General features: G+C 41.5%; 1 protein-coding gene across 6 annotated transcripts in view; it reads right to left on the bottom strand.

Moving 5' to 3' along the window:
* Window positions 1-8,475, bottom strand: part of TBCE (tubulin folding cofactor E) — a 72,115-nt gene extending 63,640 nt beyond the window's left edge. For 5 of the 6 annotated variants that reach the window (XM_030556930.1, XM_030556931.1, XM_030556929.1 and 2 more), the window contains exons 1-3: window positions 8,389-8,475; window positions 5,587-5,724; window positions 3,505-3,589 (exon numbers count right to left, since the gene is read on the bottom strand). In XM_030556930.1, the coding sequence (XP_030412790.1) occupies window positions 3,505-3,589; window positions 5,587-5,686 (185 nt within the window). In that variant the 5' untranslated portion in view covers window positions 5,687-5,724; window positions 8,389-8,475. Of the gene's footprint in view, window positions 1-3,504; window positions 3,590-5,586; window positions 5,725-8,388 lie in introns of those variants that run through there. The other variant, XM_030556934.1, reaches the window with a different exon arrangement.
* Window positions 8,476-16,388: the final 7,913 nt, after the last annotated feature.

Genomic DNA, 16,388 nt, shown 5'->3' with positions numbered 1-16,388 from the left:
AAATGCCTTCAATTTAAATACTCTGCATTGATGAGTGGAGAATATGGATCAATTATTACCAAAGAATCACTAATTAAAGCACAGTTCTGAAAAGAGGTACTGAACAGATTTAAATGATGCACAAAATTATTTTCAATTTGACAGAAAGCCAAAACTGTGCAAATTCTCCTATCATATTCTCTCTAAGATTTCCTTTCCTTCGAATCACAATATCTCGTATTAGAAAAATTACAGCTGCATCATCTTTGGGTATTTTTACATAATCATTTGAGACATTTTAGAGTATGTACTGCTTTGTCAGTTGCCTGTTCAGGCTGGACACCTTACACAGACACATATACTGCACATACTTGTATTATGTCTCTCTCCTAAGGCAGAGTGTAGCTAATTATGCCTTGGAAACACAGGAGCTCGTACTTTTTTCTTCAACTGAATTCAAAGCATTTGGGCCACTTCCATTACTAATTACATTATTTAAGAAGTATGGCAGTCTTGGAACTCTCAGCTGGAATTCTTCTGCTAACAGGAGTTCAGTAACGTGTAATTCTTTTTCTTCCATTAAGAATGGCCTTATCTTCATTAAGCCTAATTTTATTAGTTACTATTATTAGATTTAGGGAAAAAGAGTATCCATCCCTCAGAGCTGTATAATTTTCCCACTTTTCCTTTCCTCTTCTAAAGAATAAACTTAGCTTTATCACCTCATTTTCTGATAATGAAACCTCTTGGGCTTCCATGCCAGACAAGTCCTGAATTTTAGAAGATACATGCTGAAAGCTGTGATTTACATTAGCAAACCGAATCCATCCCTTCTGTTTCTGCCTCTTTGCTAAGGGTGAGCAATAGCTATTTTGGAATCCTTCAGGGAGACCTTAGCTTATTTTTCATTTGAGTCATTAAACAAAATAATGGATAAACTCTTCTGCAGCTTTGAACAGAGGCTGAACTGCTGTCCCTCATTAAGAATTCAGAACATGAGGTTTCCTGAAGCAGAGAAGCAAGTTCTTTAGAGAGCCTTGTAATGCTACTGAATTCTAGATACAACTGTAAGAACCACCCTTCACCTTAATGTTTCCTATTTGATTCCAACAGCTCTCTTGGCACATGTGACCTAAGGGTAAACTAGATCCAGTTTCTTTCTCAATAAACACAGAAATATGCTTCATTTCATGTAGAGCTGTTTCTATAGGACACCCTAAAACAGTGATTCAGCCTTTTCCATATCATAATCCCATTCTAACAGAAGACATTGGCAAGACTTTTCCCATCTAGTCATAAGGAAAGATGGATAAACATATCCCCCACACCAGGCCTGGCTGCAGCCTACAAGTTGAGAATAGATATCTAGGAGGCACTTGGAGAACAGCTACGTATTGTACTTGGGGTGGGGAGGGAGGAAGAGAACAAAGTGTCTCAAATATCACATATCTCTTGTTACAGGAGTAAGAGTAAGGCAGGTATTGCCAGTTTTCACTCATTTTTGTGAAGGAAATCCTTGCCATGAAGTTCTGCTCTCATTGGTTGTGCACTGGGAGAGAGATTACAAACTTTTCTGATTGATTTGAGTTAGATATGTCCTACGCAAGTCAAAAATTCATCATCTGCAGATGCCAAGAGGTTTCAGTTTCTAAAATCAACTAGCATGAGCAGATGGCCATTCAGAGTTGTTATGGGGATGGCAGTCTGTTTACTTCGTACATCAAATATAAGCATAAAATTTCCACTGCAAAACTATAGATAGTATTTAAGTTAAGTTGTCTTGTATTTTGTCACTTAGCCACAGCAGTCATTTCCAATAGTAAAACACAAAAGACTAAAATTTAAAAATTCACAGAAAAAAAACAAAGAAAATCTGAATAGAAAAAACTTGTCCTTCCACTCCAAATATTCATGGCAATACATTTGATTATTTAGTTTGATAGAAAAGCTTGTTACTCTTTTTAACAGTACTAAATTTTGGTTAAATTTTTTTTAGTATTGACAATCAGTTAATTCCTCTGCAGCAATTACTGAGAACCTTAGGAGGCAAGAAAGCATCAGGGAATCTCTGCTCTGGAGATCTCCAAAGACTTTAAAACACTGGTAACGGGCAGATCCTAGCTTTGCACAAGGGATGGAAAAATTTGTGGTGAGAATCCATCGTTTCCAACATTAGTCTCTTCCATGATAATAAAAAGGTCTTCTACACAGAACTCTTATTACAGAAGAACATTATGATGTCAAGAGGTCAGAATAATTTTCCTTTTAAAAATTTCTACCAGAATTTTTAATCTTAAATTCAGAGACCCATCAATCAGGAAACACAAGATCTAAAGTTTGCATAAAAATATTAACTTGTGCTTAATCATATGTTATGTACTTCGAGTACAATTTTTACCCCTGTAACCTGTACCAAAATACTCCATATGTACAATTTGAGCAACTTAACATTGCTATGAGAACCTTGCCTTCTGCAATTCTTGACTTGGGAGTGTTATTTATAACCTTAATGTTACATCAATGTAGACATTAAATACAAAAAAAAAAACAACCCCAAAAAACAAAAACCCACCACACCACTTACATTGATAAAAGTATTCCCTATTTGATCCAGACTGGAGAAATTGTACAAGGATAACAATTTGTATTTCTGAAGGGTTTTCTTGGGAGCACAGAAGAGTAAAACATCTGCAAGTTTTCCCTTTATTTCTAACCACATAAAATTACAAAATACTAACTGTATTTTTAAATACAGTAAGGTAATTTTAACAATGGCAGGCAAAAATAGTAACATCAGACAAGAATTAAAGAAGGGAAGAATAAAAGACTGGTAGTACACAGAGTGGAAGTAAAAGATATTACGCTTGCTCTCACCAGGCTTTGCCACAATAAGAAAAAAGAAAAAGAAGAAATGCATGCCAATACGGTCCATTAAATGCATCAGACAAACATCTCTCCTCCCACCTCAAACCAAAGAGAAAGAATCGGTAATAAGGTAACACTTAGTGTACCCCCTTAAAGTGCATTTATGAATAATTTTAAATCTGAATTCTAGCCATATTCAACGCAGTAAATGAAGACTAACCACCACCACAGAATTGCGTAAGGAGACAGTCAGCAGAACACAATGATTTTCCTGCTATACTACAGGGCCTAAACACCGTTCTACTCCTTCCATAAACAGAGCCGCCAAAGACCACCTGTAATACTGCCCAGAAGTCAAACCTTTTAGATGCATGAGAACCTCCAGGCAGGCAGCTAAATATTAGTCTATGGGTCAGATCTGCAACTGGATCCACCTGGGTGCAAGGTGCCTATGAATGGAGCCAGAAGTAGGATCTAGCTTTTAGGATTTAATGTAACTTCAATGACCCTTGAAACAAGCCCTAATTACTGAGGGACAGAACTTTGAGTATTTTGCTAATATTCACCATTTCTATTGCTCCTGGGTATGGTCTGTATTTCTCTCTCTCTTCCCACTTTGTGTCTTGGTCAAATATGTAATCTTCTTGAGAAGATACTTACTCGCATTTAAAATACTGTACTCCTTCATGGTTGCCATTATGCTTTCCTCTTTGAGGATTGTCCCATTCTACTCCAAGCCAAAGTCCTTAAAAATAAAAATAATAATATATTGATTCAAAAAATAGAAGTTTGAAGTTCAGACATTTTCTGCCTACTACATTTGATTCATTATGGGTATATAACCTCTCTCTATAGTACCAATTTCCAACATAAAGTCCTACTTAGAAGCCCATCTATAATTTTGGCATTCAAAAATTGATTTGGCCTGAAAGTTGCCACACTTACTTTGAAGGCAATGAAAAACGTTTCTGCAAAGTTCTTCCTTCTAGTTCTCAAAATGTATTGTTATTAATATTTTTAACAAAAACTATACTTTGGATGAGATTGTTAATGTGGAACTCATTAAAGGAATTCCTCGGAAAGGCTCAAGCATCTGGAGAGACAAAAAATAGGGGCAGGGAAAGGGGTCCAGGGCTATGCAGAGTCCTATAGAAAGGTAGGAGAGGGATTATAGTCTCTCCCAGGACCACAAATGGGGGTCTGTGCTAGCACAGCAAGAATCCTCAAACTTTAAAAGTGCTAGGAAAATTATGCATCTATACCCTCTCTCCGGGGCGAATGAGTTACAAAGTCATTGACCTAGCAGTTTGTTTAGCCCAGGATGTTATTACCTCAATCAGAAAGCATCCTCAAAATTAAAGAAATGTCAAAAAGTATTTTGTTAGGAAATCACAGATCCCAAAGCTCTAATAGAAACACCGGAGTTCTGGAGACACCACACACTTTTGTTGTTTGTATAGGACATGAGAACTTCAAGAAAACTAATTTTAATCTATGAGCTTATTGCAAGATAGTCACCCTAGGCCTAAACTCCCTTTAAGCTGCATGGCTGGGCAACTGCCCAGCAGGTGATTAAGTGCCACCACTTCTGGTGTAGCACTTCAGGTGCCCTTCCCATTGGCCCCCCATTCCACAGAGCAGGGGTGGGAGGGCTTGACAGGGCTCAGGAGGGAGGGAGCTTGCTGGCAGCTGCTACTGCATTTCAACTTGTTGATCTACTTAAAAGGGCAGTATACTTAAAATGGGGTCAGCATCCTTAAAGGAGCAATGTGCCTCTCTCTCACACACTCACACACACACACACACACACACACACACCCGTGTCATTGTCTCCCACACACACACTGTCTTTCACACTCACCTCCCAACACATACTTGTATTATTGTTGTTAACTTCTTGAGACTTCTGTCAAAGTGTGTTATTTTAGTTTTTTGCCTGGTCTATGCATTCATAATTTTTATTTCTCTTACGCTTAAATTTAACTCTTTCAGTTGTGAGTTCTAAAATACCTAACCTGTCCTGGCAAGAGTAACTATCCCTATGGTAACTTTTAAAAAATATATATTATATCTAGGTTTTTGGTTTCTACTGGTGGTGCACATTGCACACTACCTCAATATGGTGCACATAACAAAATTAATTCCACACATGGATGGAAAAAATTAGAGGGAGCACTGCCCTAGACCATCTCTTGTCCTCTCTCTTCAGCATTCCCTGTCTACCCCACCCACTGAGTATTTTCCAAGAGGGTAATGGGCCTCTCCATAGTAGGGCTGCTAGAGTGGCATGCCCCAGATAGCATTTCTCCATATTGGAAGGTGTGGTGAAGCAAGAGATCCTGCAACAATGTGACATTCCTTTTAGGACAAGAAGGTCAGTACATGTAAAGGGACCACTATCCTAAGAACAAGATTGTTTGCTATACGGACGAGGCTTTTGGTCATTGGAATCAGTTTCTCCCCTTCCTAAAATACTGTTATGACTCCACCATATCATCAGTTATATTAAAAAATAATTCCATTTCACTTTAGGTATTAGGAGACCATTGGACGTTTTAGTACTAATGGGGCTGTCCTGAAGTTAACTGTATTTTGCAAAGTTACCAGAGCCGCTCAACAAAGTAGGCCAATCTGCATCAATCAGTAAACAAAACCAGACAAATAGCAAATGGCACTATGATCTGCAGCTAGTAGTTTCTCATGCAAATGTTAACCTTTACATTTACAAAACATTAACTTTACCTGTTGTGGGAGGAACACTACCAGCATACCGCACAGTTGCATATTCTGTATCACACAGGATTCTTCGACCAACCACATCAGAAGGCACACTACTAGTCATTGTGAGAAATCTGCAGTCCCAGGCACTTATTTAAGGATCTGGGGAAAAGGAAACAACACTGTTGACAAATACAGACAAGTGCTTTTAAGTTACAATTTTTGGGTTTGTTTTTCATTGTTCGTAATTTCCTCTCAGAGACAAGAAAATAAAATTGTTCCTCTGTCAATCTTATACCTTTCAGTCTGACAAATACAGATTCTCCCCTGCATCTCACTCTGATTTTTCTGTTACTGTTGCTGGAATTGCTATGGAAGTGACACTTTTTACTCAGGAAGTTTTTTAGTCACAGGCACTTTCTCATTGTGGTTTATCTCCTAATTCTGCTTTTCATGATGATTTTCTTTCATCACGATGATTTTCACTTGAGTTTCACGCCTCCGGTAATGCAGAAAACTCCAAGTTTTTAAGATTGACCTTCTAATCCAGTGGTTTTCAACCTGCGGGTCCAAACCCTATGTTTAAGGGGTCCACGAAAAGTTACCACCATAGAAGAGTAGTTTTCAACCTGTGAGCAGCAGAACATCCCTGGGAGTCCGCAGAATACGTCTAAGACTTCCAAAGGGGTCCACACCTCAATTTGAAATATTGTAAGGGTCCACAAATGAAAAAAAGGTTGAAAACCACTGCTCTAATCTAGGGATTTTCAAACTTCATCGCACCACAACCCACTTCTGACATTAAAAATTGCTACACAATACCTGAGGGGGGGATCAAAGCCTGAGACTGCCCAAGCCCTGTGCCCCAGAATGGGGGAGGGGACAAAGCCCCACTGCAGGAGGGGCTAAAACTGAAGACTAAGGCTTCAGCCCTGGGCCAGAGGCCTGTAACCTAAGCCCTGTCACCCAAAGCTGAAGCCCTGGGGCTTCATGCCCAGGTGGTGGGGCTCATGCTTCAGCTTCGGCCCTGGGCCTCAGCAAATCTAAGCCAGTCCTAGCAACCCCACTAAAACGGGATCATGACCCACTTCGGGGTCCCAACCCACAGTTATATGGTCTACTGCGCAGCGGTTCTCAATCTCAAAGACTGCCTTGCTGTGCATGCCCCAGCCTCAGAGCGTTCCTGCTAACTAGTGCCTTTCAAGAACAGGAAGCAAAAGCTCCCCTAACTCCATATCTGAGAGTGAGATTCACATCACAGACGCTCAAAGAAGCAGAACTATAAGGGCAGGGAATTATCCTCTCTCCTAAAATACAATCCATGCAGAATTCCTAATGGACAGTACAGTGCTTATTATTGCACCATCCATTAAGAACAAAGCCAAAGCCAGGCAATTAACACAAAAGATATTTTCCTTTTTGTTTAATGGTGGATAAGATCTATAACCCCTGTAGCAGAGTTGAATACAGTAAACCTGACCAGTGTGTTCTGACAGACAATGAAACTCTCCAGAGCAGTGGTTCTCAACCTATTTACCCGTGGGCCATATATGCAGCTCTCCATGTGTTATGTGGGCCGCATCCACACTACATCTATAGCAGGAGTGAGCAATCTTTCAGAATTGGTGTGCCAAGCCATCATTTATGCACTGTAATTTAAGGTTTCATGTGCCAGTAATACATTTTAACATTTTTAGAAGGTCTCCCTCTGCAAGTCTATATAATATAATTAAACTATTGTTGTATGTAAAGTAAACAAGATTTAAAAAATGTTTAAAAATATTCATTCAGAATTAAACTAAAATGCAGATCTTATCAGTTTAGTACAGTGGTTCTTAATCTGGGATGCAGGCACCCCCTGGTGGTGTGAGATGCCCTTTCTGGGGGTGCAAAACATGCAAGATTTTTTTAGAAGCTGGAGGCAGCTGCAAAATGCTGGGCCCAGGCCAGGAGCAGAGCCCTGGGCTAGCTGCTGGTACCCCAGGCTGGCAGCAGGCTGAGCAGGGCCAAAGGCTGGAACCCCAGACCAGTGGTGAGACTGAGCAAGGCCAATGGCCAGGACCCCAGGAGTCTAGGGGCCAGCGGCGAGAAGCCCAGACCATCAGCAGGCCGGCGGCCAGAACCCTGGCTGGCAGCAGTGTGACAGTAAAAATCAGCTTGTGTGCCACCTGTAGCAAGCATGCCGCAGGCTGCTGACCCTTGGTCTATACTATCTGTATGGCCCTGAGGATGTCACAGGGGCTGCAGCTGGGTGCTGACTGGACTGTGGGTTGAGAACCACTGCTCCAGAAATTTAAGCAGTTCTAGTGATGGCCATGCTGGGTGACAATCTTTGTACGGGGTGATGAGAGAGCTTGAACGGGAAGCAGGTTTCCCATTTCTCCCTAGAGCCCAAATCCAAACAAGGGCGCTTTGGAAGCTGGGCCAAGTCTGCGGGGCAGAGGCTGCCCTTCGGCTGCAGCGGGGAGGCCCCAGAGATCCCCCCCTCGCCCGGGCAGGGGTCCGCGCGGTGCGGTCCTGCGAGGGGGCAGGGGCTGGAAACACGGGGCAGGCGGGCTCCCATGGGAGAGACCCGCTCAGGCCACGGCGCCGCGCTGCCGGGAGAAGGCCCCGGGGGTAGGCAGCGGGCGGGGCCCCTGCACAGGCGGCGCCGCCAGAGCACAGCGGGGAGGGGCGGCCCGCGCGGAACGGGGCAGCGGGTGACTCAGCAGAGCGGGGCCGCCGCTAAGGGGCTCAGCGCTTCCCAGGGCGGGCGGGGCCTCGGCGTCACCCCTCCCGGCGGCCCCGAACCCCTGCCCGGCTCCCGCTAGCCGCTGTGGCCGGTACCTGAATCCCGCCGCGGCCCAGGCCGGCTAGAGCCCTCCCGGTACGGGCCGCTCTCTCCCCAAGCAAACCGAAGGACAGAGACCCGCCCCGCCGCCTTCCCATTGGTTCAAACGTTCAAGGCCCACCTACTTCCCCCCGCCTCCCATTGGTCGTCCCATCGGAAACACTAAGCCGCTCCTCCTTTTATAATCAAAGAGTGGACGCCGTAGAGGCTCCTGGGTAATGTAGTTCTTCAGTCACTCCTCATGGGGAGCTACGAACTACCCGGACCACAAAGCCCATGATGCATAGCGGGGAGGAGCTGCAGAGGAATGTGTATGGATAACTCTGTGCTGAGTGGCTGTTGGTTGTGGTGCGTTTCCTGATTGGGCGAAGTTTCCACCTTGTTGCTTCGCGTCGCGGCGGCGATGCAGTGAGCAGCCTGGGGCAGCGAGTGTTCAGCTGCCGCCTGCCAGGGCATGGGGCTGATGAACTGGTTGGCCCGAATAGATAAAACTTGATTTTTTTAAATGAGATTTTAATTAAACATCAATTTATTTCAGAAAAATAAACCTACTTAAAATTAAATGTGAAATTATTACAACTTATGGTCAGGCCTAAATTTTCATCTGTTAAAATAGTTAAGTACATGTTTTCTGCAACTTTTTATAACAAGTCTAGCCCCTGAAACCAGGGTTAGTCACAGCCTAAGCACTTAGAACCACACTTTGTTGAAGTGCTAAACCACTTTTCTGCAGGTGCAAAAACATTTTCTTGTATTTCAGTTTATTCAACTATTTAAGTTCAATGACTAGTTTATTCAAAGTTAAAAAACAAACTGGAAGTTGAGAAAGGCAGATAAGTTTGGTTTCCTCATCCAAAAATATGAATACAAACTAGGTTTGTGAGAATGAGATTGACTAGTTCTAAAATCTTGAACACAGTAACCAGAAACAATTCATTAGCAACAGATACTTTTTGTCTAATAAATGAGTTTTATTATAAAACACATTTTGATACTTTTGAGAACATTTTATATCTAACTTATTCAAGAGTTTTATTTAAGTAATTAAAACATTTTAAATTGCTGGGTTTGTGCATTTTTAATTTTATTTGAATTTCTAACCAAATAGAGCTTGAAACAAAACATGAGCAAAAAAATTATAATCAGAAGAAATAAATACATCATTCATCATTTTCTAACAAAAATATAAACATTAAAAATTGAACAAATGTAAGTTAAACTATAAAATTCCTTAATTGTGTACAAATTTGGTGTGTATCCTCCTGGTTAGCAAAAAGCAACACCAAAATTGGTGTAAAGACTATATTTAGTGGCAAATCAACATGTGTTAAAGCTTACCAACCAATGAGACTTAACCTTTCAACTAAAAAGTACAAATGTAAAACAAGATTAAAACTGATTATTTAAATCATGGTTTCTTGCTTGCTAATTTAAATCAATTCTAAAATCAGTGATTGAAATCAATCCACCTTGACGTTGGTACTTTGGGAGGGAATTGCTGAACAAATGTCTCACAAGGATGCAGCATCTCCCGTGTGTTCTTATGGATGAGATACTGGACTGGGAATGAGGACTCCTGTGTACCAGGCTCAGACATAGACTTGGTGTGTGACCTTGAGCAAGTTACAGGTAAAATATTTCTGACGTGAAAGCAGACTGTAGGTGCTCAAATTAAGATACCTCGGACCTAATTTTCAGAGAATAAATTGCTCCCACTAACTTCAACTGTCATTTAAAGCTCAAGGCAACCTTCCAATCATAGGATCTTTTGAAAGGAACACAATGAACAGAACAGTCTATTTTATATCATTGTGACTAGTCAAACATTCTAATAACAATATTATTTCTCTACTTGTAAAATCACAGCAGAAACTCCCAGCTCTGTCTCACTAGGACCACAGCCTTCCCTGCACCTTGCACCTACAGGGATTAGGTGTCATCAGCCCTATGGCAGCACAGGGAGCCCTCTGCAGCTCTACTGTCACAGCCCCTATTCAATCACTCGAATAACAGTAGGGCTGCAGAGGGCTGCTCCCTGCTTTGCAGCAGGAGCCATTCAGCAGTGGGATGGCTTCCCATAAATCAATGCCACAGACTCATCTGGAATACTGTGTGCAGTACTGCTTCACTTCAGCTCAAAGGATATTGCAGGGTTAGAGGGAATTCAGAGAATGATCAGGGAGCATGAAAAACTCTCATACAAAAGACTGAAAAAAATGGGATTGTTTACATTACAAAAGGAAACCCAAAAGAGGAGACATGATAAAAGTAAAATAATGAATGGTATAGAATAGTGTAGAATGGGAGTTTACATTCGCCTGTCTCATAACACAAGAAACAAGGGGATATTCAATTAAATCTAAAGGTGTAAAGTGTAAAACAAATAAAAGGAAATACAACATCTAATTAGACCGTGGAGCTCATTGCCATTTGAAATCATTGAGACCAAGAACTTGGCAAGATTAAAAAAGGGATTGGACATTTATGCGGAGATATAGGAAGAGAGGGACATGCATCAGGGCCCAAATGGGGCTCTGGGTGATTGCTACTTCCCACCACCCAACATAGATGTACTGAGCTTAAATGGTGTCCATATAAATAAATTAAAACTACTGATTATTCCTCAAGATAGGCTTTTAATGACTTATGGCTATAAATGCAACACAGACAGAATACGAAAAGAAAAATTAAAGACCAGCATTGAATAAGAATTAATATAAATGACAAATTATATTGGAAACAAGCACAACTACAGGTAATATTATGCATTAACTACTTATTTCTATAAAACCATGTTCTTAACATTGCCAGTTTTTACTGATGACAGGCACGAGTACATGCAAAGTTGTTATTACTTATTAACTATTAACCTTATAATTATTAAGGGCAGGAATAAAACTTGTAAGTACAAACAAAGATACTATAAATTGATTAACAACTTTCTACTATTTTTAAACAATTTAACACTAGTATTAAACTTTTACTACTATTTTGAATACTGCAGTATTAATATAATCTGAGATCAAATTATCCCAACACTATCATTCTTAATACTATAGTGTCAGTACAACTTGAGATCATAACAGCTTGAGCAACCCAGACTTCTTTACTCCGTTACCTTATTTTGCATGCAACCAGACTATTTTACTTTAAAACCTTACCCTGCCGAGAATATATTATCCTTTAGTTGACCGCTCTTTGCATTGGCCAGGTGCAGATAGTCGGTGCAGTTCAGGTTTCCTTGGTTCAGACAGATCAAAGAGAATAACTTCTTAGACCAAGACACACACCCACACCTGAGGTTCTACACATTTAATCTCATCTGCCCGCTGTGTTTTGAAGCAGGTCAACCAAGCAGGTTAGGCCAAATTTAGTGTTGTTGCTTCGGCTGTATAATTCATGCTTACTTATTTTCTTGTAGCCAATTATTGTTTTAGTTTATAAGTTATGCTCAAGGAGATAGCTTACTTCTATATAGACTACTGTCTTGACTGTGGTTATCCTTCATTTTCTAGGTAACTTACCTCTAAATGGGCTATTGGCTTGATTGTGGGTAAGGTTATCTTGATGACCTATGCCTAAAGGCTTAGCCCATCAAACCCACATAGGAATCAGTTTTTTGGCTGCAGCATCTCTTAACCACAAGTTCCAAAGGTGGTTTCAATAAGCTGTACCCAGGGCATGACCCATTATACCATATATGAATCAACATAGAATGTTATCTGGTTGTAGGCGACTTTTGACCACAAGTTGCAGCTTAATTTTGCAAAGCTTGTTTTGTTTTTTATTTATTTTTATTTTTTTTAAGATTTTGCAAAGCTCTCTATAAAGCTTCCAGAAGCTTTAGGCCTAACACTGCCAATACTGTTGTTCATCTTAAGCTTGACAACACTCTTGCTCAAATTAATCACGATTTACATGAATGACAAGAATATCCAGAGTTATAAGTAATGGTAACACAATTTTTGGAAGGGATATTAAGCCTCAGCATCAACACACAAGCCAGTTTTTAACTACTAGCAATCAGGATGAGATCGAATATGGGTTGCAGTGTCAGGAATCAGGGCCTGCAACAGATCCAGTCTCTGGGCCACCTAACAAACACAGCTGGCCTGTAGTAAGCTGCCTGACTGGCTACACTGCTAGGTTGGTTGGAAGAGTTACAAGAGTAGACCAGCTCTAAAACCCAGCTACAGCAGTTACTCCTGGGGGAATTCTGCACCAACAAATTCTGCGCACAATATTTTAACATTCTGCAAATATTATTAGTCAAAATAACACCACATAATCACATCCGTTTCAATTATTTTGGTAATTTATTTCAAAATACCTGTCAGCAAGTATATCTGTAACAATACAGACAAAAATGATTCAGGAAATGTTTTTTGACACATAGATTCCTTACTAGGCATATAAATATAGAGCTTTGAGTAATAATTCATTTGAACTACAATATAGAAACATATTTCCTGCTCCCCTGAGAAGCAGTGCAAAAGCTTGGGGGAGTCAGGGGTAATGGAGGAGGGAAGTAATTGCTGGGAAGGAACCTGGAGGGTTGTTGGGTGTGGGAAGTATGAAATAGTTTTTTTGAAGGGGGGAGGGATTATTAGGGAATTGGGGATGCTCCCCCATGCAGACTCCGGCTGACCCCTAGCCTCCCCCATTCAGTCAGGCACATCTACCCTGTCCCCGTGTGTCCCTTCACCCCCATTCCCATGTGGACCTGCACCCCCACTCAGCCACCTGCTGTCCCCTGTCCCTTCATGGTCCTGTACCCCCACTCCCATTCAGCCCCTGCCCCGGTCTGTCCTCCCACTATCCCTTCTGAACCCATCTGCATGACCCCATCCCCTATGTGCCCCACTGTCTGTCTCCCCATATGCCAAGTCTCCCACCCTGCAGGGATGGTGCTGTCAGTAATGCAGCCTATGAACCCTCCCTATCGGCTGCTAACTGCTACAGTTGGCAGGTTAGCTGCCATGTGTTCTGACACCACAGAAGCCTCTGTGGGCAAAAGGTATAACTGCAGTGCATCTCCAGTAGAATGTATTTTCTGAACAGAAAAAAAAATCTGCGGGGAACATGAATTGTGTGTGTGCACAGTGCCGCAGAATTTTCCCAGGAATACGTAATTCAGTAGATGTTAAAAAAAAATTGCTCACAGCTGTGATAGCTCCTATGCCTGCATGTTCCCAGCCATATTCCAGCCCTCCTCCTGTCTTGGCCCTAGCCTTTCCTCACTCTAGATAACTTGGGTGTGTTGGCTCCAATTCCTGATCTCTCACTCTGGCTCTGGCCTTGAGCATAGTCAGACCCTGACTATGGGTCTGATCCTGGGTGCTGATGTCTGACTGTCCTGGTCACTTACATGCAGATTCTCTACATCTGCCTACTGCAGGGTTCTTCCACCTTTCTCTGCCGTATCTGGTACTGGGTACTCTTGGAAGCAGGATAGTGGATTAGAGGACCTCTGTCTTGATGCAGTATGGCAATTCCTGTGTTCTTCACTGATATGTGAAACTTCTGAAATTCATTGCTGTATTAGTAGGAACTTTTCTGATTATTCAAGAGCAGTTTGATGGTAAAATACTTCTTATTCCAAACAGTAATTAAGGAGACTGTTAAACATTTCCAGCTTTGGTACCTACTGTTTAAATCAGCAGGTCTGAATATCTTGCATCCGAGTTCTACAAAAGGTTGACCAGTGAGCTCTGTTGTGCTAATTAGGGCCTGGTGGACCTCACCCAGTTGTGAACCTTGCTGTGGGAAAGTGGATTAAAAAATTATGAAATGACACAGTACAACATAAGTGTCGATGGGAAAAAATGCAAGAGGGAGACAGACTGAACTAGACTAAACAAAAAGGCCTACTGCTATAATTCAGGGACAGTGTTAAATCTTGTCTAGTAAACAAGAAAAGTGTAGGACCAGAAATCTATTAACCAAAACTGGTGTGTCAGAAATTAGACCTAATTGATAGACAAAATAGTGAGGGGATGGCTATTCCGCCTATCACTCCCTTTTGTGGGCCTGAAAAAGAGACTCAGAAGGTCAGGGAGGAGGCGAGGGGATGGGGGAAGCTGGTTACTGAAATGGTGGCTGATTGAAAGATGAGAGAAGATGTGAGCTTTGTAGAACTGATAAATGAAATCGTTTTCAATTGTTCACTTTATTAATGTAACTTCTGTTCACCATTCACTACACTTGCCTATACTGTAACTTCTGTTCCATATTGTAATTCAAACCCCATTTTAAAACACTCATAATCTTATTAGTTTAGTTTAGATGTGTGAATGAGGTATGTATGAATGATGGAATCAATCTCCAGCCCCAGCCTGTCCTGATGAGATAAAGTTCAAATACCAACGGCTGAAGACCTAGACAACAGCCCTAAACAAAGTAAGAAGCATCCATCCTAAAAAGAAAAGGACAATAGAACAACAGAAGGAAGATCAAAGCCAGGTCCAAGGCTGAAAGTCACGCCTACAATTGATGGGTGATCAATCTAAACCCAGAGGCAGCGTGACACAGCAAGATCTATAGACTTTGAATCCAAACTAAAAGCCTATAAAAAAGAAGGGTGAGATGAGAGACTCTGGGTAACATTCTGCTGCCAACATGGAAGAACATCGGTGCCTGCCCAACAGAGATCCAGCTCAGCCTTGTGCCAAGCTTTCCTGGCCAGTTAGCTGCCACAAGCTACGAACCCAAGCTGCAAAATCAAGCCATGAACTTAAGCTATCTTCAGGACTGGTAACTATGCAGCAGCTGCAGAACACCTGATGAATGTGGGTGGGTGTGTGTGTGTGAATGTGTGTGTGCGTATAATGTGTGTGTATAAGAATTAAGATATTAGTTATTAGTCATCAATTGTTAGCATAATAAATGTGGCATCTTTGTCTTATCCCCTTTAAAAAGATCCTGCTGGTTTTTTTTTACTGGTCTAATATAATTGGTATAACAGCTTCACCATATGACTGCAACTTTGTCATTTCCTGGGACTTGGCATCTACTATGCCAATCTTTGGCCTTTCTTGTCCTGATCCTGAGAGATGTCCTGACCAAATCAGGACAGAGAGATGGACTCAGGTGATCTCAGCATCTCCACTAGTTCTAAATAAATCCCAACTACCACTTGAGATGTGAGACTTTGTCACTCCCCACCTCCTCCGATGTCCTTTTCCTTCCCCACATTATTCTTCGTTTCCCATCTCTCGCCTTTTGTTTCCTTTAACAAGAGTGTGGCTTGGGCCAGCCAAGACTATAATTGCAACACTGTTGTGAGCCTGTGGATCAGAAAGAGGCAACTAAATGCAACACCTTAAACAGCCCAATGCTAGTACAAGTTTGTCAGGCTTCTCAGCACACTTAAGACTGACTGAATGCACTCTATATTCACACCTTTGACACTATTGTAATCATCTTTGTACAAAATATGCCTCTTGACGTACCATTTGAAAACTAATAATTTACTGGTCAATATCTTGGTGAAATGTGTGTAGCAACATTATAGGTAAAGTTATGAAGATAAGCTGAAATCATGATGAAGTGTGTTTACCAGACAGAAGGTGTAAAGTTGTTCCTTAAAGACAAAGGACAAGCTGATGCCTCGAGCCAGGTGTCATCAAAATTGATTGGCAATCACTTGTCAAGTGGCACTATTTGGCAAGGGTAGGGGGCAGGAACAGATCAATCTGTATTTTAACACACAACATTAAACTTTTTTCAGCATGAGACTCCATATCTTTGCCTCCTAGCTGGAAGGAACTTTATCTTGGGGTAACTAGCCCTCCGGAAAATGCATTTCAAAGGGAGACTGGGCTATAAAAGTGAGGGGCAAAAACACCCCGGAGTATCCTCTCTCCCTCCCTCACTTAAGAGGACAAAGGAACCAGCCTTTGGACTTTGGGAGGGGTTCTGGCCTGAGAACTTGGTAAGCAGTGTTGCTGGGAACATATGGTAAAGATTTTGTCTTGAACCAAGTCTAGCTTGTTAA

Source organism: Gopherus evgoodei, chromosome 3 (genome assembly GCF_007399415.2).
Source record: "Gopherus evgoodei ecotype Sinaloan lineage chromosome 3, rGopEvg1_v1.p, whole genome shotgun sequence".
Classification (NCBI taxonomy): Eukaryota; Metazoa; Chordata; order Testudines; family Testudinidae; genus Gopherus; species Gopherus evgoodei.
The sequence above is the reverse complement of the archived record's forward strand: the minus strand, read 5'-3'. Positions and strand labels throughout refer to the sequence as shown.